The sequence below is a fragment of the Cebidichthys violaceus genome, unplaced genomic scaffold (genome assembly GCF_023349555.1).
Source record: "Cebidichthys violaceus isolate CVI_PGR_0920_01 unplaced genomic scaffold, fCebVio1.0.p SCAF_39, whole genome shotgun sequence".
NCBI classification, from domain to species: Eukaryota; Metazoa; Chordata; class Actinopteri; order Perciformes; family Stichaeidae; genus Cebidichthys; species Cebidichthys violaceus.
The window spans coordinates 2,078,160-2,099,146 of record NW_027176583.1 but is presented as its reverse complement, the minus strand read 5'-3'; the positions used below and the strand labels follow the sequence as shown (position 1 = coordinate 2,099,146).

Genomic DNA, 20,987 nt, shown 5'->3' with positions numbered 1-20,987 from the left:
AAGACGAAAGTTGATCAAACATTGAACTCTTTTCTGAATCAACTTGAGTATAAATCTTTTCTTTTTATTTTAAATTGAAAGAGAATACCAGCCTCTTTAAGAACTAATTTAACAGCTTCTGGTCTAGAGTACTTTAAAGTTAAGTGAGGCCCATCTGGCTCCATGTCATATAATAAAATAGTTCAACCTTAATAAACTACCTTGTGATTCCACCAACGTGTATCACCACTGTGTTACAACAGCAGGTCTCTTTGAGATGCCAAACCCAACAAAACATCTTCACAAACCTTCGGCTATGAGGTAAAGCGCCCGTTGGTTATTACATATTATGCTTACGAGACCTTCAGGATGAGTAGTTTATGACGTACCTAATATTGTCACTGTGTACACAACATCTACACTATAACACGCCATAACACCTGAAGAGGCAATGAAATGTGTAACTGTTTGGTATAATTTCTCCAATAAAACTAATATATTATGAAATATAATATCCTAACAAGTTAAGTTAAGTTTCACTGAGTTGTTTTTTATTTAGATCTATTTGATGAATGACCTTATTGACTCATGTATTACTTTTATTATATTATATTATATTATATTATATTATATTATATTATATTATATTATATTATATATGATATGAAGTACTTGTACGTCAGTGTGCCCGACAAGTCGCGAGGTGAAGGCCTTGCTCCTCCGCGCCGTTAGGGGGCGCGTGTCCGCTGTAAATAAATATCCTCGCGGGTTGACGAGGGCCGCCCAGCCATGTTGAGGAGTCTGTCAGGCAAACTGCAGCCCGCCATTGTGTAGAAACCAGGCTCTATAGAGAGAGAGGGCGCTTGGGTGAAACTCTTCACTAGTTAGACAGATTCCGCACCCTGCCGCGTTTATTTAGGAGTAAATATAGCAGTACAGGCTCCGGGGGGGAAAGACATGTCAGCCAGCAGCCTTCTTGAACAGGTAAAGAGAGGTATTTTCTGAACATTTACGAGGGCCAAATTTGTCAGCATCGCGACGGCTAGCGAGGATAGCTTAGCTCCGAGGCAGCGGCTGTGGCTCAGTAGTGCAGTAGGCCTGACCACCTGCTAAAGGAACTGACTGCTGAACATATATCTCTTCATCTATTTTTCCCCTTCCTCTCTTCTCATAAATCAAACCTTCATGAATCACCTGGACCCAATCCAGAGACCGAAAGGCCAAGCTAATAAAGGTAAGAACGGATACTGTCCCACATTATCGACTCGGCGGTTGAGTGAATGCGGATCTTTTTACGTGCGGTGACAATCTTTACGTGCGCGGATGCGATAGCTTTCCGCCTAGCTCCCCACAGACGGGCCTGTCTGTCTGAACTGTACACATTCACTGCGTTTGACTCGCCACTTGAACGAAACGCTGAACTACATCGTGTTTCCGACGCGTTCTCGGCCCTAAACTAGCCGTTAACGTCCCCTGAAGTGACACCGTACGGTTCCCACGGTTAGCATTAGCCTCGGCTAGCTAACGTTAAATGGCAACATGATACACATCAGCATCCTTTTCCTGGTTGCACTTGCAACGCGTTTTATTGCGCTGACAGGTGCGGGAGAACGCTGTTAACACGCAGGCTCTCTTCGTGTCGCTGTCCGTGGACCTGTTTTCGCGGCGTTTCAGCCACAGGTGCCTTCCTATCAGGCTGGCTAATGTTAGCCGAGTCCGTCATGTTGAAAAGGACTCTTGGCGCTCGTTAACATGGAGACGCTGCGCACTCGCATGCAGCTAACCACACAGATAGCGTGCTAGCTGTTAGCTGAGTTGCTAAGTTAACCCACAAATAATGACACGTCTTCCGACGTTGCTGTTTCCCGTGTCCAAATGGGCCTCGCGCGTCCCGTTTATTTTACCGGTTTGTGTTTATAAATGTACTTTTGTGTGTGAGAAGCTCGCTGAGAGCCCCATGTCGCCCATCACCGTGACATCCACTACGACAGAACACATGGACACTTAGGAAAACAAACCAGAGGACGCTGGTCCACTTGCATCACAGCTCTGGTGTAATCTATTAACGTTTGAATTTGTCTATTTTTAAGAGATATTCTGATTGTTTTAAGTGTTTGTCTAATCAGTGCCAAAGAGCATTCAGCTCTTCTCTGGAGCTGATTGACATTAGTGTGTGTGTGTGTGTGTGTGTGTGTGTGTGTGTGTGGTCAGAAGTCTGTTACTACAGCATGTGATGTCTTGGTGTCATTTCCTGTGTCACTCATCAATAATAGGAGTGGTTTGATGATGTAACAGTACCAGATAAGACAACTCTGTTCCTCTCTGTTTACATTGCTGCTGTTGTTCTTTTCAGTGCAAAACGGAGCTGTGACCCAAAAGGATACTTTGAATGACGATGAGTTTGAGCCTTACCTGAATACTCAGGCCAGACAGGTAAGCCTTCATTCACCCGTGTTAGCAAACAGGTGCTGCTTTTCCAGTTAGACTCCTTTTTTATTACCAGGAGTGTGCGTACCCTCGAGTTATGAAGCGATTGAAGAGGAATTCAGAGATTAAATCAACAGGTTGTGACATAAACCTGAACTTTCATGGTTGTTTTTCTATTGTGAGAGTGTTGATTTAAGTGTAATTCAGTTAAAATGAAGCTTAAACCATGAAATAAGTTGTCAAGAATCTCAGGTCAACTGTAATGATGGCCTGCTCCTGGGTCTGATGTATACACGTCTTGATTGATCCCAATACTGACCTCTTAGTTTGGGTCAGAACATCCCTAACGTTGACTTGTTACATGCTAATGCTACATGCGTTAATAAGATTATTAAACGGAAGTTAAGAAAGAAGATCTTTATCGGTGTGACTTTTTGGTTGCAACTTCAACACATTTCTCTAACACACACACACACTTTCTATCAGTAGCCTTATTAAGGCCTCTTTTTATGCGTGTGTGCACACAGCCGTTTATGTGTTTTGCATTACAGAAGGACTCAAAGGATGAGCAGCAGGGATTGGCGCTTTTGTTGATTATCGTTGTTATAGCCTGACTTCTCTTCTTAATTTATAGTTCAGTGACTCTAAGAAAGCAACATTATTGTTGTGGTGAAGCTTTGGTTTGTGACAGTAATAAAATGATAATTCAATATATTTCCTCATCTTTTATCTTGATCTGACTTTTTGGATCTATAAGAACGAGGTATAAACATAAAAAAACGTTAAGTTAAAAATGAATGTTAAGTTTGTTTGTGCAAAAAAGTGATTATTTTTTACCTCTTGTCACTGAAACAAATTGTTGTTTTCTCTTCTACGTAGAGCAATGCCTATACGGCCATGTCGGACTCGTACATGCCCAGCTACTACAGCCCCTCCATAGGATTTTCCTACTCCTTGAACGAGGCAGCATGGTCCACGGGTGGGGACCCTCCTATGCCTTACCTGGCCTCCTATGGACAGTTGAGCAACGGGGAGCCCCACTACCTCCCGGACGCTATGTTTGGCCAGCCGGGCCCTCTGGGGAGCAATCCGTTCCTGGGCCAGCACGGTTTCAACTTCTTTCCCAGTGGCATCGACTTCTCTGCTTGGGGCAATAATAGCTCTCAGGGACAGTCGGGGACACCGCAGAGCTCTGGCTACAGCAGCAGCTATGCCTACGCTCCCAGCTCACTTGGGGGGGCCATGATCGATGGACAGTCCCCGTTTGCGCCTGCTGCCAACGAGCCCCTGAACAAGGCACCTGGTATGAACAGCCTTGACCAGGGCATGGTGGGGCTTAAGATTGGCGGTGCCGCTCCTGGTGGTAATGGGGACATGGCTCCTAAGGTGGTTGGCTCTGGCTTACCTGGTGGGGGTCCCCTTGGCCCCGTCTCATCCGTAGGACCTCCAAGCATGCCTCCTGTCTCGATTGCCCCTGCCAAGCCCGCCTCCTGGGCCGATATTGCCAGCAAGCCAGCCAAGCCTCAACCCAAGCTGAAAACCAAGGGTGGCATGGCCGGTGCCAATTTGCCTCCTCCGCCCATTAAACACAACATGGACATCGGCACTTGGGACAACAAGGGCAACATGCCTAAAGCTGCCACCCCTCAGCAGGTGCCCGCTATTCCCATCAACGGGCAGCCGCCCAATCAGGCTTCCCCACAGCCCGGAGCTACTGCTGTAGGGAACCCACAAATGCCCCTCAGCAATGGACAGCTGGTACCCCCGGTTTCCCAGATGGGGCAGCATCAGCTTCCACCCGGTGGGCAACCAGGTATGGCTCATATGCCCCAGCCTCCTCTCTCCCAGGGTCCTCCTAACCAACAGCAGCAACCTTCTCAACCTACTCGCTGGGTCCCTCCACGGAACCGGGCTAATGGATTTGGGGATGGCAGTGGGAGCGGTACAGGCCAGTCACCTCCAACTTCGTCTGGCGTGGGTGTGGTTCCCGGAGTCCCCTCCGAGCCTCACCCGGTCTTAGAGAAGTTGCGCATGGTCAACAATTATAACCCCAAGGACTTTGACTGGAATCCCAAGCAGGGCAGGGTGTTCATCATCAAGAGCTACTCCGAGGATGACATCCACCGCTCCATCAAGTACAACATCTGGTGCAGCACGGAGCACGGCAACAAGAGGCTGGACGCGGCCTACCGCTCGTTGGGGGGCAAAGGGCCGCTCTTTCTTCTGTTCAGTGTCAACGGGAGCGGTCACTTCTGTGGCGTAGCAGAGATGCGCTCGCCCGTGGACTACAACACGTCTGCTGGCGTGTGGTCACAGGACAAGTGGAAGGGTCGTTTTGATGTGCGCTGGATCTTTGTTAAGGACGTTCCCAACAGTCAGCTACGGCACATTCGACTGGAGAACAACGAAAACAAGCCGGTGACCAACTCTCGGGACACACAGGAGGTACCGCTGGACAAGGCCAGGCAGGTGCTTAAGATCATCGCTGGATATAAACACACCACGTCCATCTTCGATGACTTTTCTCACTACGAGAAGCGTCAGGAGGAGGAAGAGTGTGTGAAGAAGGTAACGAAGTCACTGTTGAATAATGTGAATGATGAAACGGATGAGTGGACAGAAGAGTGCTCTGCTTCGCCTCGTGTTCAGTGAGCTGCAGTATGTGGTTTGGATGTGCGGTTGCTTCTATCGATCCGTGTGCGTGTGCAACCGTTCCTTCTGCAGTACAGAGGGATTCAGGAACAACTCGGTGACTTACAGCTGGATTCAGGTCTTTGTCAGAAGTCAGTGGTGTTATACAGGATATTCAGAATAGTGTTTCACTGTGTGGTTCTACCTGGTTAAAGAGGAACAACAGAACCATGAACACCAGGAATCAGTTCAGCCGCTGATATTTACTTGAAATGTAAATGTGCAGTAGATCACATGAGAACGTTTCTGACTGTTTGTGTTGTGGTTTGGGTGATTCGGTGTCTGCTCAGCATCGACACTCCGTTGTCTCCTGATGATGATTCGTGAAATGTCTTTCTATGTCTGACCACAGGTCGGTGTTGAGTGAAACCTGTTTGTGTTGAACTGTTGATATCAACATGAGGAAGAAACAATAGACCAGATGTGTATTGTATGTTTGCATTTCTTATTGTGAAAGAAGTTCCTGTGTAATACTTGGGCTTTGGTGTGATGCACATCTGTATTACATTCTATCATCTTTACCTGACAGAGGGCGATGTTTACCAAGACACCATGTTTTACCTTCTTTAATATCGCAGAAGTTAAGGCTGTTTTACTCTGTAGATGTAGACAAACGTTAGGAGGGTTTAGATCTTTGTATGCTTGAGAAACGTAACGTACCGCCTGTTGAAGCCACATCAACGTGTTGCTTAAAGGTTAATGCTAAAAAGCATTCATGAGATTTAGAATATTTTAGTTCACGTTGCAGATTTTGTTAGAAACACTTCACTTGCTGCTTCTTCTCTGTTATGAGCAAGAACGACATCTGTCCATAATGTAGCAGCTGAGTTATACTATGGAGTATTTCTGTTGTACAGCTTTGTTCTTTTCAGGTATTCATTCCAGAAGTATGTATGTATGTATGTATGTATGTATGTATGTATGTATGTATGTATGTATGTATGATCTTAATAAGAGGACCAGCAGTTCTCCCAAACCGGTGAATAATGTATTTTAGGAGTTTCATTATCGACTCCCAGACTTGAGAACCTCAGTGACCGTGGTGGTGGTGGTGGTGGTGTTGTTGTTGTGGATTCAAGAGATGAACTTGCATTAACTCCTCAGATCACATGATTTGAAGTCATACGTGGTCGTTTTATTAATCATTGGTTAATGTATGAAGTGTTGTGGTTAATGCAAAATTGCCACTTTCCAGGATTTCCAGGAGTCGAGATGTTTTTGTGTGTTCATTGAGACAGAGATCTGTTTTCTGTAGCGTGACTTGTCTGTCCAGTTAAGCTCCGTTTCTCCTCTCTGTGACAGGTGGAGGTCCAAGGCAGTGAGCCATATCCCAGCAACCCAAGCAACAGGAGTCATTACAGGCTTCAGGTAACTGCTCACCGTCACCACGCTGCTCCAGAGCTTGAAATCATGAACTCGAGCGTCCTTATCCTACATAACTATATGTGACCTTTACATAGATTCATTCATGAGTAAATGGATTCAGAGAATGAACCAGGAAACGATGATTTACGAGTCGACTAGTTTGAAAATACAGACGTGTTGTTTGTAACTCTTCTTTTTGTGTTTGTGTTCTAGGAGCGCCAAGGACGAGCCAAGTAACAGCTGGTGCTTTGGTCAAAAGACTGCAATGGCCCCCCCTAAAGCCCTGTCCACCCCATTACACCATTACATCCAGATCTCTAAGAAATTCTAATAGGGGTGAAGAATTAACCGAGGACACAAACTAAATGAAGACTTTCTTGATTTCTTTTGACTTTAAAGACTTACTTCGAACTTGTAGTGAAAAGAAAAGGAAACGATTATTCATAGGACTACAACTAAATGCATATAGCATCCTTAGGTGAAATCTTTTTTTTTTTTTTTTTTTTTTTTTTTGCCCCGCCCCATTCCACTACATATGCTTCTCCTTTGTACGCTGCTTTGTCCTTTTTTTAAATGAAAGGATCATCTCCTGTTTTTATGGTCCAAGAGCAAGTCTGTAATTCTGAAAACAAACACCGATCCAGTAGAAGTTGTAGTGTTGGTTTATGATAGTGTCCCAGAGTCAAGACCGGGCCGTTTGTCTCATTTTCTTTGTAACCCCCCCCCCCCCCCCCCACACTCACACACCCCTGTCTCCTGAGGATGCGTCTTCAACCAGGACCCGCTGGAGTTTTTCCTCCTCAGTGGATTTTCACCGTAGACGGGTGTCGGCCGCGCTCACGACCTGTCGTGTTCACGCCGCGGGTCAGAGCGGCCCTCTGTTTTGTTTTTGGCATGTGTTGGACGGAGTGTGTGGGGGAGGGAGGGTGTGGAGAGGGGGAGTCGAGAGTTTGAAAGCAGAAGAAATGTTGAGTTGAGCCTTGCTCAGTGTATAATTTAATGGTCTAAAGGAAGCGGGGCTCTGTTAACAGTCTCCAGTGGACTTAGTTTAACCTTTCTCTTGGACACGTTTATTCATCGTTGCTATGGCCTGCTGTCTTTTTTTGTTTGTTTCTTTCTCCTGCCTCCGTTTTCTAAAGACAGTGATGCGAGTGGCTTTGCCCCACTCTTTCTATTAATCAGTTCAAAAGTAATAAATGTGGTATATTCAGCAGAACTGGTGTGCATTCCCCTTGTTTGACTGTAAAGCAGCGTTGTCACGCGGCGTGTCTGTCCATCCTCTTCATCGGTCTGTCTGTGCATCCTCTTCATCGGTCTGTCTGTCCATCCTCTTCATCGGCGTGTCTGTGCATCCTCTTCATCGGTCTGTCTGTGCATCCTCTTCATCGGTCTGTCTGTGCATCCTCTTCATCGGTCTGTCTGTGCATCCTCTTCATCGGTCTGTCTGTGCATCCTCTTCATCGGTCTGTCTGTGCATCCTCTTCATCGGTCTGTCTGTGCATCCTCTTCATCGGTCTGTCTGTCCATCCTCTTCATCGGCGTGTCTGCATCCTCTTCATCGGAATGTGTTCTGTTCTCACCTTCACGCCCCCCGTCCCGACTCGTCCTCCTGCATCTCGTCCCCCTGTTGTCCTAACCCACCCTGTCCTCCACACTTCCATTTCTGACTGCTCAGCCAACTTTACATGCTATGATATCACAATCAGCTTCCACCATTTTCAGAATGTCATTGTTGGTGAGTTTAAAAAAAAAACAAAAAAAACGCAAGGTCCTCTTTCAGAACTACTGGCTTTTCTTTGTGGCATAATAAAGATGCTCCACAAAGCGGTGTGTGGGTGTTTCTGTAGTCACACGGTGGCCTGTTGGTGATGTGTCCTTCTCCTTAAAGCCTGAAGTAACGCCTGTCTGGATCTCCAGGATGAGTGAAGTCTCTCCACCATGCTCAACTTCATCTGGTTTGTGGCAGAAAACCACCTCTGTGAAAGTATTATTTTTGCACGAGGGACTATAATATGTATTACGGTAATATCTCGGTACGGTAATGTCGTGAAACGTCGTGAAGATGTGACGTCCAGAGAACACGTTTAAATGTCTGCAGTCATGTTTACCTGCGTGTGTTGGCCGGCTGATGACTTGGAGAAATGATCTGCGATCCGCCATTTTCTGCCGTCAGTGCGTTACGTTGTACTAACCGTAGCGGCCACGAGAGGGAGACACAGCACCACCTACCGCCGTTCATCCAGACCGGGGGACGCGCTCCTCAGCCGGGGCGCGACACCGAGGCCTTCTGTACGTGTGTCTGTATGGTTTATTGTTTCAAATATAAACGCTGACTCTTATCAGGCAATAGTTTAGTATAAATACTTTAAATAATTTGGTTTTATGTTCTTGAGGTTTCTGGTCTGTGTGGTCTTTAGGTATTAATACACACGCATCAGATTTACCTGAGCCGTGCCATCCGATCCCATAAATACACGAGTAAACCAGCATTATCAACCCAAATAAAGCCTTATTTATATTTTAGTTATTAATAAACTAGGTAAAGCATTCTTGTGATGGGTTTAAAGATCATACTATATTCTAGGCTGTAGATGTATGAATTAATACTAATCCATCTCGTGCTCTTAGTCGACATGTCAAAGATTTGGGGATTAAGCTCTAAATATCGCATCTGTGAATATTATCAAACTACTGACTAACGTTCACACGACATTGTGTAAATGCTGCAGAGCATCGAGCTCCAAACGTGTTTGATCTTTGTGTTCCTCTGCACCACACCGGTGGAGCTGAAGGCCTACAGTGAACCACACTGCACAACCATGACCTCCATATAATAATAATAATAATAATAATAATAATGATAATAATATGACCGGAGTTTAAAAAAAAATCTACTTCAGCTGGTGTGTGTGCGTGCGTGTGTTGAGGGGGTTGGACGGCACGTGTCGTGTGTGGGTGGAGGCTGCGTGACACACACACACACACACACACACACACACACACACACACACACACACACACACGCGCCGCCTCGAGGGGATCTCCTGTGACCCTTATCTGCGCGTCTCTGGGGACGCCTCTCAGCCCCTCCTGGGATGCAAATGAACGGCCATAAAAGAGAGGCAGATATACAGCCACCGAGACGATGGAGGAGAAGAAAGGGAAATGGGACCATGGGGAGGAGGAGGAGGAGGTGGGGGGGTGGGGTTGAAGGCGAGGAAGAGGCGGGAGGAGGTCAGCGCTCACATCTCGGAGCGCACATCAAGCTAAAGAGGAGATGGAGAAACTAAATAAGTTGCCCTGCAGTGGTGACGGGAGAAATGTCTCCGTTACCATGACTGTGTGTGCACGTGCACGTGTCCGTGCGCGTGTCTGTGTGCGACTTGTTTCTTTATCGTGTGCAGTCAGGCTGTGATTCTGACATAAATAGAAGTGATTTACATAAAAGCAACCTTCAGTGACTCCTGTATTCACTGGACATTCTATTTTCGCCTCGACTCATTTCAGAGATTACGTTTGTATCATTTCACTCTGACCTCACCTTCCTGTAACTATATGAGAAATATGAAGCATTTCTGCTGTTTTCTGGGGTGGTGTTCAGTCACAGAGCTCAGCATTAGGTCCTTGTTTCTGTGGGTTGATATCACACTGCAAGGTCATGGCTGTGCTTTATTCCCCTCATTATCATAAAGCATCCGTCTCTTTCCTCCATTAGTGACGCTTCACCATGTCGCCAACCGACCTCTATTTACATGACTCCATTACATCTTCAGAAGGACTCTGACAGAAACACACAGGAGTAAAGCTTCTGATGCTGTATTTTTAATAATATAAATATATATATATATATAAATATGTATGTATATATATATATATATATATATATATATACATATACATATATATATATATATATATATGTATATGTCCCGTCAGCTTATTTTACCTTTATTTGACATTTTACTACAAACGGCTATTAAGTCGTCACAATGTATTTATTTTATGTATTTGTTGTTTTTGTACTTTTTTTAAATGTACTTTTCCCCAAATCGTAGGCTTATAATTGCACAGCTGTCACCATCGTCTCAGCATTATTTCTGCAACAACAAACTGTTCTATTGAAGAGTCACAATATGTCATGATGACATATTGAGTATGACCCCTCATGTCTCCATGCATGACAATTCTATTGAGAGTTTTGAGAATGCATAATGTGTAGACAGGAGCAGGGTTATATATATGATATATGATATATATGTATATATATATATATGATATATGTATATGTGATATATATGTATATGTGATATGTGTGGCACGCTTCCCTCTGCTCTCTGTGTGAGGCGATAAAGAAACGTCGTCCGCTGGTTCAACATAAGAAGCTCTCAGGCCTCATAATGATGCATCTTATCTCTCTTTCTTTTCTTTCTACATGTTGTTCCTACTATGATGCTCTTTTTAACAGCCTATCACCTTAAACACAAAGCGCAGAATTAAAGCTACAACGGTAACTTCAATGCATCAAATTCAATATAATTTTGTTTGCATATTCCGCCTCCAACCTGTGAAATGTAGGTCAACTCACATCATCGCCTACAGAGATCTACAGCTTGAAGCATTTGATGCGGCGCTGTGGTTAGAGGAGCAGGAATGAAGCTCATTATTTAAATCAGGTGAAGTGATTTTTGGGCCTTTTTACTTTGAACAGAGACACGAGACATGCGGTCCATGACATGACTTCTTTATTTAGACTGTCTGCAGAATACACACACAAACAAAGACAGAGTATTGAAACCGACAAACAGAAAACCCAAACGAGAAACGTAATGTAATTCATCCCTTAGAATAAGGTTGAGACTATGGTGGTGATGGAGGTGTTGTAGAATAAAGCAGCATGCATGAGGAGGTTTCTGCCTTTCAGCCCATCATGCTACCGTAGCGTTCTCACCCCGTTTCTCCGTCTTCCTCTCAAGCAGGGCGAGTGTCCTCTCATGCGTACAGAGACCTTTGAAGTGGCCCTCTGTCACCGCATGGCAGACCCCCCCGCTGTGATCCCTCTGTCCATTTGGCCACAGGACCCACACTGGTAGGCTGTTCTGTCATTTTGGAACCCGGTGTATTACTGTGATTGGTGCCCAGTGACTCTGGTGTATTTCTCTTTATGCTTTGTGTTTGTCTCTTCAGATTTCTCTGCTTGCATTAACCGATCTATTCACACGCCGGAGGTCACGGCTCTGTAACCTCTGTGCCTCCTCCTCTGTGGCTGCTGGGTAATCTGGTAGAATGGTAGCGGTGGTCCGTCTCTCCTGTGTGCTGGTTTCTCAGGTGAGCGCAGACTGTGGCTTCTCTCTTGGCATTCACCGCGTGCCTTAATTGTATTGAAATTAAATCAAGGTCCACTGTGAACACAAAGAGCGCAAACCCAAACTTCCCAAAAGGTGCTCATCACATCCTGTCCTCCTCTGTCACTTACCGCGCTTTAGCAGCAGCTTCCCTCCTTTGCATTCACGCTCTACACCAATTCTCAACACGAACGCTATTTGCCGAACGCCGTCACTTCTTAAAAGTACATCCCGACGCTGTGTTTTGTCGGTCCGTCCCTGTTTGACGCTCTCCTTCCTCTCGCCTCACCTGTGATCTCTCCTCCCTGCGGGCTCAGAGGCGGCTCTGCGGTGCTGTCACACGTCAAAGTACATCGCATGCTAATCCCACACCGGCATGCTCTCTGCCTCAGCAATGAAAACAGGTTCTCTACACAGACGATACAGGAGAAAAAGCCACATATGATACAGACCAGTGGCATTGTGATTCCTCAGGCTGAGCAGCCCAGAGTGAGTAAATGCATGCACACGCTTGTGGATTTCCAGCAACACAATGTTAATTAAAAATAAAAATACATCTAGTGATCATCAAAGCAGCATTCGCACCATTAAGGCATTTTCTGTATTCACACAACATCATGAAACAAAGCAGCACAGAGGAGCAGGGAGGGCGGCAGCGAGAGTGCACAGCTACCTTTGTTGCACCATAAAGAGAGCAGCAGCCCGGCTACCTGACTGCTACCATTCCTGCAGACCATCTTCCCCTCAGAGCAAAACAAAGGATGACGACGAGATTTTTATGAGTACACACTGCGACGCGTCGCTGTGCTTCATCCTCACCATCGCACCGCCTCCGCTGGTCCTGGTGAAGAGCTCGGTACGGTTTAATGAGACCAAGCAGGTCTTCATTACAGTTGGTAAAGCTGTGTCGTTATCTCCCCCTTACCCTCCCTCTCTCCCTCCCTCCTACTCTCCATCTCTTCTCTACTGTTCTCTCTCTCTCTCTCTCTCTCTCTCTCTCTCTCTCTCTCTCTCTCTCTCTCTGTGTGCACTCTGCGCATGTAACTATGTACGGACTGGAAATCAGGATCTAAATCACAACAGTCTTCATCCTCTGATTAATAACTATATACACGATATGATAATTAAGCAGAGAGTACATTTTGATGTATAGCAAAAAGCAAAAAAAGGAGGAATTTAGCTTCTTTTCTCTTACATCCAGAAACAAACTGCATCTGTTACATTCACAATCCTCTCTGTTTAACTCTGGACCGCTGTGCTCAGTTCCTGTCTATATTTGCCTCTAGATTTAAGACTATGTAGCACAAGCAGAATAGGTTTGCTCAGATCAAATGCATCCTTCCTCTCTAAAGACAAGGTAAAAAATCACAGCGGAGCTGCAGAGTATTTCCTCCTTCGGGTCCTGGGTCCTGGTTCTGTTGTTGTTGTTGCTGTAGTTGTAGCTGTGACTGCTGCGCAGCTCCATCCTGTGAAGGTCCTTGGTGGTTGGGGAGAGGAGGGGAGCAGGCACGCAGGGGTTGGTGGGATGGCGGACAAGGGGGCTGAAGGGATGGGAAGCAGGCAGGTGTCAACGCATGCAGTCAGGGAGAGGAGACAGGGCAGCAGGAAAAATCAGAACTCAGTCACAAGCATTCCAAAAATCCATTTGGATCTGCACAAGACAAAACCGAAAAGGAAGACAAAAAAAGCCCAAGATGTAAAACATACATATATAAGCCACGAAGGTATATATGTATAAGGATCCAAGGGAGAAGGAGGAGGACAGGAGATAAGGGACGGACGGACGAGGAGGAACAGGCAACTGGCTCACACACAGACACACTGCGCCGAGGCGAAGGCTCGGGCTTCAATTTATGCTTTCTGGTCGACACCACCCCCCACCTCACACGCAGACACACACACACACACGCACACACACACGCACACACACACACGGAGCGTCCCGCCCCTATCTGCCCCTGTCCCTGTCCTGTCCCGTACTGGATGCGTGGCCCAGCTGATCAGTGCAGAGGGATTAGCCAACGGGGCCAGCTGGCAGGGATTACACAGGCAAAGTGGGGGAGGTGAGTGTGGGGGGTGGTGGGAATGGGAGGGGGGGGGTAAGGGGTGAGGAGGGAAGGCCTAAAACTGGGGGGGATGGTAGGCCCTGTCTTGTCCTGCACACACACACACACGCACACGCACACGCACACACGCACGCACGCACACACACACACGCACGCACGCACGCACGCACGCACACACACACACACACACGCACACACACACACGCACGCACACACACACACACACACACACGCAGATGTGCATGTAGGCACACTAATTTGTTTGCGTGTGCGACACATACATATTTCATTCAGATGCACATATGTGTCACGCAGCGGTTACAAAACATGTCTTTGCAGTGAACGCACGAGCTGCAGCAGTGCAGACTGCAGGAGCAGCCGGGCAGCAGAGCATGCGGTGCATCCTCTCAACGCACCGTGTTGATAAATGTATGTAAATGTGCAGGAGGCGACGGGGGAGGGATGGAGGAGGGAGCGGAGATAGGGAGGGAGCCCCGCGGGAGAGCGGGGCCAGGCTGACAATGCAAGGCTTTGACCCTTGACCCCTCTCCGCTCCATCAGCTGATCCCGGGAAATGGACAGCCGCAGAAACACCCCCCCCCTTCTCCCCTCCCCTCCTATACACACTCAAACACACTCGTGCACAAACGGCGCTGAGTCCACTGGGGCCCAAATCACCTTTTCTTTTCTCTTGTATCCCTCGCTCCCTCGCTCCCTCCAGCCCTCCGTTGCTCTTTCCCGTCTCATGCCTCCCTTCACCACTTAGCTTGTCTCTATACCGTCTCCTAACCTTTCTCATTATTTAGAAAGGTGTCGACATCTACGACTGTCATATCAGTGCAGAGGAGACCCGTTCTGTACGAGGGGATGTTTCCCCTGGTCCCGCTGTATTCAGTCTGAGTCTCACCGTATGCCTCAGTGGGGCAAAGACATTTTACTGAATGAATATTTACAATACATTTATGTGCTTGAGAATTAGTGCAGTAATGGTTTTATGAACATGAACACTCAAAGCATATTTTAGCAAACACACCAGCTGTTGAGGTGATTACCATTTCTTTCAGTAATGTCGAGTAGGCGAGCGTCGCTCTGTGTTTTCTACACGCTGATTGTGATCGTTCTATTCCGTTCACTTTATCGGTGATAGTGCAGCCGTGTTGGACGCTTGAGTCGCTGCTCTTCGTGATATTTTTACCAAAACCATGCGGGCTGAACGGCTGCATGTCTGCCACGCGTTTACTTCACACCCTTTGATCTCCATTTTAGTAAAAGTGTAAAATATCCATTTCAATATCGAGCAGAATTACATACCTCCATGGGGTAAAATGTCCTAGAATTTGCTGTATTATTTTTGGTGTGATATGCGGTCTGTCTCTCGTCTGTCTCCGGGTCCAGCAGCATCACTCAGAGACACGGTCTCTTAGTATTAGCTGCGTCGAGTGTTGTTCTGTGAAAAGCTAAATGTCAAAAGTTTTTGCAGACTGTCAACAGCAGTTTGAGCCACAGTGTAAAAGACAGAGATGCGGCTTATTCCAAACACACACAAACACAAAATCATGCATACACATGCCAAGACACACACACACACACACACACACACACACACACACAGGCAGACACAGAGTGATTTCTGTTAAATCAAAGAGACATTTTGTTCGGCCTCGCAGGCAAAAAACAGCGGCGGTGTTTTATAGTAAATATATAGAATCGGACATGGTTGATGTGTGACAAACATGACGTTAGTTTAGATCTGTTTACATGAAAAGCACAATAGCACTGCAGCAGCGCTCAGCGAAGGAACAATGAGGACAGCTTCCTGTTCTGAGCGATGGAGATGATTTAAGAGAGAATGTGAGCGAAGGCAGTTTGAATGGAGAGACGCTTAATTCCCTTTTCCTTTATCTGTTTCTGAGGAATACACTTGTCCACTCTTTACATTTTTTTTGTCTATTTCTTGGAGAAGACTGAACCCTTATTATTTATGGGCATAAATGACATGCCATAAATTGTGTGCATGCTATCCTGTATATGTGTATATGTTCAGTTTTAGTTATGTTAACCCATGAAGACAGGAAGGAGGGTTGTTGCTGCGTTTTGACGTCCCGCTTCCCCGTCCTCCATTTTAAAGAGCTCGTACTCGTGAGGCTGAGAGGGCAGACAGGACGATCACAGAGAGGCAAGAGAAGACTTTTTATTTTATCAGAGAAAAACAAGAGGAAGACGCAAGCAAAGAGACAAGCCGGGAGAGACAGACAGGCAGAGAGACGGGAGGAGACAAATAGACGGCGCTCGTCCCTCGTTCGGTAATCTGGTGGAGAGATTAGCAAGCAGGCAGCATTTGGGTCGGATTATGGAGTCATTAGAAAAGACTGGTGCTCCAGAGCCTCTCATGTGTTAATGTGGCTTTACGGATCCTCGGTGCGGTCGCCGCAGATCGTCTCGATTGTGTTGAAAGTGTAGACAGTTCAGTCTTTCAATATGCAAATAGGGCCACATCAACCTAATGCCCCATGCATTGATTGGTTTTCATGCATACATTAATTATTTGGGTGGCTTATGAAATACACACATTTTTATGACTGGTGTTCTATTTTTCTTTAATTATTATTATTTTAATTATTTAAAAAAAAAACAAGTTTAGTATTTTATTTTTGCTTCTTTGGTTGACGAAGCTCCACATTACAACGCTGCAGAATTAAACACACAGACGACATGTCAGAGAAACCATCAGAATAAATCTATTGTTTGATTTTTGATCAGTCAAATCTTGTTCTTAGAATTATTCACCACACATCATCACATTATTTTGTATGTAAAATTCTACTGAGCATTTGTATTGAACGTTGTTGTTTTTTACAGTTCTCAGCAGTGACTCACATTCTGCCCGTGAGGAGGTGAACCTGTCTCTGCATCAGCACCGCGCCTCTCGGTGCAGCGGATCAGATGGAGCGTTCAGCTGCAGGTCGGTGGAGGAGACGGAGATACGTGGCCTTCGTGCAAATCATACAGCAGTGATGTTCAGAGATGTTCAGAGATGTTCAGAGATGTTCAGAGATGTTCAGTGATGGCGGCATTTAACCAGGATCAGGAGGAAGCCAGAGAGCTTACCAGTGTGTGGAAGTCTGTGCGGGAGAATACATGTATTTACAGTATGGATATGTGGATGTTAGGTATTTACTCTGTAAATATCAGGGGTGATGCACACAGCTCCACTGTGTGTGTGTGTGTGTGTGTGTGTGTGTGTGTGTGTGTGTGTGTGTGTGTGTGTGTGTGTGTGTGTGTGTGTGTGTGTCAGTCAGAGGTTGGGGCCAGCTGGGCACTTCATTGACAGCTGATCAATGCTGCTACGCTCTCTGTGTCAGATGTGCTGATACAGTCCAGTGACCGCAATATCACTTTCAATTTCACTACAGTGAGCAGTGGAGCCTCTGCTGAGTGAGTGTGTGTGTGTGTGTGTGTGTGTGTGTGTGTGTGTGTGTGTGTGTGTGTGTGTGTGTGTGTGTGTGTAGTTTGTAATATTTACTAAATACCAAACAAATATAGGTGTAGCTTATATGATCGTGTGTCATTAATTCCTCACTGACCAAGCACTTCTTCAATGAGCTGTAACTTTACTTTCAGGTCAAATCGAAGCACCGACTGTCTCTCTCTCACACACACACACACACACACACACACACACACACACACACACACACACACACACACACACACACACACACACTATCTGATCTGCGTTCCCAAAATCCTTCCCTCCACCGCTGCCGCTGCATACACCATGCCCCAGTTCCCCACCCCCATCTCTTTTTGTCAAATAAATTGCTATGTGACCTACTTCCCATTTTGCACCATTTCTGTCATGTTCAGATATTATTGTTTGAACATGAGTGATTTGCTTTGGGGCATACAGTATCAAAGAACACACTGTGTGTATAATGTGGGGCATACTGTACTGTAAAGTGTAATGAATTAAATGTGTTTCAGAGAATATGGAAACGTTCACGTCACCATTGACTTTCTCTTTGTGAGTCGGTGTTGCAGCGCGGCGGCTTCTTTTAGTCTGCGGCAAGCCTTTTGTTTTTTTAATTGCCCTTGTATGATTTGTAATTAAAATACATGCTTCACGTATTTTCAGATGAACACACAACATGATAACAGGATATGTTTGTGACGCTCGTAGACGGGGAATAAGGTAAATGAATTCTGCAGCCTAGTTAAGCAGAGAGAGCCGTGGTTCAGAAACCAGCATGACTAATTCATTGGGCCTCGTTGTGTTTAGAAGCAGGTTAGCTGTGCTCTAGTCCTCCATCCTCTCTTCTGTCTGGACTCGTTTAAAAAGCTCCTCGTGGTGAAGGCGATGTCATGTCACGATACGGCGCCGTTAGTGGAGTTTCTTTTATATTGCTGTTTTTATTTTTATTTCATTTCATGAGTGACACAACTTTTTTAGGGTTCAAAAGATTTGATTTGATTTCATAATTTAGCAAATACATTACATATTCATGCACAAAGATCCATCTGATCAAAAAGGCACGAGGATCATTTACTGTATGACATTCACGTGAATAACAGTGTGTGTGTGTACTTACACTCGTGTGTGTGTGTGTGTGTGTGTGTGTGTCGGTCAGATCGAGGCTCCCTCCTCCTTTTCCCAACCATGCAGCGATGGCACCGGAGACCACACTGACCCTGATTTATTGGGATCAGAATCCACACGACAGCAATTAATTTACATCCATTAACTACATCGCTCGCTCTCTCTCTCCCTCGCTCTCTGTGGACATTTCGCACTCTTGCACAATCACGACGAACATTCTCCGTTTCGACCCTCTCTCTCCGACTTTCTCCTTTCTCAGCATGTTCTGTCGCTTTCTCGCCTTTAATCAGTCACTCTCTCTCTCCCTGCGTCTCGCTGCTCTTTCTGCTTCTGGGATTCCATATTCCTAATCCAGTTAAAGATCTTTAGCATCCCGTCCTACCTCTGTGCATTAAGGTCTGCCACGTAAACCCTAATGTCATCAAGTTCATATTACGAGTGTGTGTGTGTGTGTGTGTGTGTGTGTGTGTGTGTGTGTGTGTGTGTGTGTGTGTGTGTGTGTGTGTGTGTCTTGAAGGCATCAGGAACCTTCGGCTGGCTGGGATTCATGTGACTGAACCCTATAAATAATCATTATGCTACATGTACTCAGACTTTTTAATAAGCGAACAGCCTATCTGTGTAATCGGGACAAATTAAACGGTGCTCAACAAATCGTCTGCCTCTGATTGTGCGCAGAGTCTGACATTAACATCATAAGCTCAGCATCTTGTGATGGTTTCTACGGATCCTCGGCGCCGTTTCCTCATTAAAGCAGGCGCCTCATGCAGGTTCTTACGCTCAAGGGTCTCTCTCTGCCCCTCACGATCAGACCCTTTATTGCTGGCCTACATCCCTGGTGTCTCTCTACCGCTCACTCTCCATGCTACCCGTTTCTGTCTGCCAAGTGCTTTTTGCTTTTCAACTCAAGAAAGGAGACTTCGCTTGAGGGAGAATCTGCCATTTATTTCCGGAGACAAAAAAATGAAAAGGGGCTTCGGCACTCTGTGTCTTTTCCCCTTTTTGTGTTCGTCCTCTCTGCACCATTGTGGAGTCTCTTCATGCGACTCGTGTCTCCGTGTCTTCACTCTGTCCTCGGGCGGAGACGAGCCGGCTGTAAGCACTCAGGGTCGGGTGATTGGGACGGCGGAGTGGAGGTTGATTTTAAAAACATATACCATCACACCATGATGGCAGGTCCTCCTACGGTATGAACACGTTGTAAGTATAGTCATGTATTACAGCATGCTCATGTGCACACACACACACACACACACACACACACACACACACACACAGAGTTCATTTTAGCACAGTGTCTGTCTAATTCCACGTTTATTCTAAAGAGAAAGACAATGCAAAGATCCTTTTCTCACATCTCTTAACCGCCGTAGCTCCACAGCCCGGGGACGGGTTCTACAGGCTCTGTTTAAGGATTGGCTGAGGATGTGGTGCGGGAGGAAAAGTTGCAGTTGGCAGCAGGCAGAAAGACACTGCAAGGGGAGCGGGGGGGGGGGGGGGGGTTCACAATAAAGGATTTTAAACCAAAGCCTCTTTGGTAAAGAGGAGGGAGGGAGGGAGGGAAGAATGGGGCTGTGGGGGTGGTGGATAGATACAGGATGACACAAGGTCCAGATTAACCCTAATCTCAGGCCTGGTGGTTTAGGTGAGGCTGAGGGACTGAGGAAGCTGTCCCATGCCAGGTGGTCATGAGGAGGTTAAAACTGGGAGAGGGTGGGGGTCACTGGGAGGATGAGGACAGGACAGGGAAGACAGAGAGAGAGACAGAGAGACAGAGAGAGGGAGAGAGAGAGAGACAGGGAGAGAGAGACAGAGACAGAGGGAGAGACAGGGAGAGAGAGACAGAGAGAGAGACAGAGGGAGAGAGAGGGAGAGAGACAGAGACAGAGAGAGACAGAGAGAGAGAGAGAGAGAGAGAGAGAGAGACAGAGGGAGAGAGAGACAGAGAGAGAGAGAGAGAGAGAGAGAGAGAGACAGAGGGAGAGAGAGACAGAGAGAGAGAGACAGAGGGAGAGACAGAGTAGTAGAGAAGTATTTCGGTAACTCGGCTTTCAGCGTTCTTTATTCGGATAGAAATAAAACCCAAAATCCAAAGTGACCGACCAAAGAATCGGAAACAGGGACAATGTCAGGGATCGGGGGGGGGGGGGGGGGGTTGCACAGCTAGCGGAACAGCAGGCTGTGACGGTGGCTGCAGGGTGATTGGGTGGTTGCTGCATGGTGACAGTGGCACATGCCCTGGTGCATGGGATTAGAGGGACAGTCGGTAATCTGCTGTTTAGGCTGTATGTAGGGCAAGAGTGGCTTAGCCCAGCCACTCTTAGCACGGCTGGAGCGCCAGAGCCAGAGCGAGAGGAAGTGGACCGGTGTTACATAGCTGCACTCGGCTCGCTCTAATCACCTCTCGTGTTGTTAGGGTTCGTCTTTCCTCTCCCTCTACGTCTACCTGCACCGGGAAACCTGTCAACACATCATAACTGAAGGTTCTAACAACTAATGCGCAAATGAGACATGATGAGA

General features: G+C 46.4%; 1 protein-coding gene and 1 long non-coding RNA gene across 2 annotated transcripts; one reads left to right on the top strand and one right to left on the bottom strand.

Moving 5' to 3' along the window:
* Positions 1-766: 766 nt before the first annotated feature.
* On the top strand, positions 767-7,678 carry ythdf2 (YTH N6-methyladenosine RNA binding protein F2). Its single transcript, XM_068726383.1, has 6 exons — positions 767-963; positions 1,189-1,213; positions 2,333-2,412; positions 3,286-4,974; positions 6,400-6,465; positions 6,676-7,678. Exons 1-6 carry the CDS (start codon positions 937-939, stop codon positions 6,697-6,699), a joined length of 1,911 nt encoding a protein of 636 aa, XP_068582484.1. The 5' UTR covers positions 767-936; the 3' UTR covers positions 6,700-7,678.
* A 3,509-nt stretch (positions 7,679-11,187) lies between these two features.
* LOC137884577 (uncharacterized) lies at positions 11,188-12,733 on the bottom strand. The gene is made up of 2 exons (XR_011104748.1): positions 11,936-12,733; positions 11,188-11,830 (listed from the first exon to the last, which is right to left on the bottom strand). It is a non-coding gene; the product is annotated as an uncharacterized lncRNA (long non-coding RNA).
* Positions 12,734-20,987: the final 8,254 nt, after the last annotated feature.

Coding starts and splice junctions, on each gene's coding strand:
- ythdf2 (XM_068726383.1), top strand. CDS start 937: ATGTCAGCCAGCAGCCTTCTTGAACAG. Junction 1,214..2,332: donor GAAAGGCCAAGCTAATAAAG/GTAAGAACGGAT, acceptor TGTTCTTTTCAG/TGCAAAACGGAGCTGTGACC. Junction 4,975..6,399: donor AGGAAGAGTGTGTGAAGAAG/GTAACGAAGTCA, acceptor TCTCTGTGACAG/GTGGAGGTCCAAGGCAGTGA.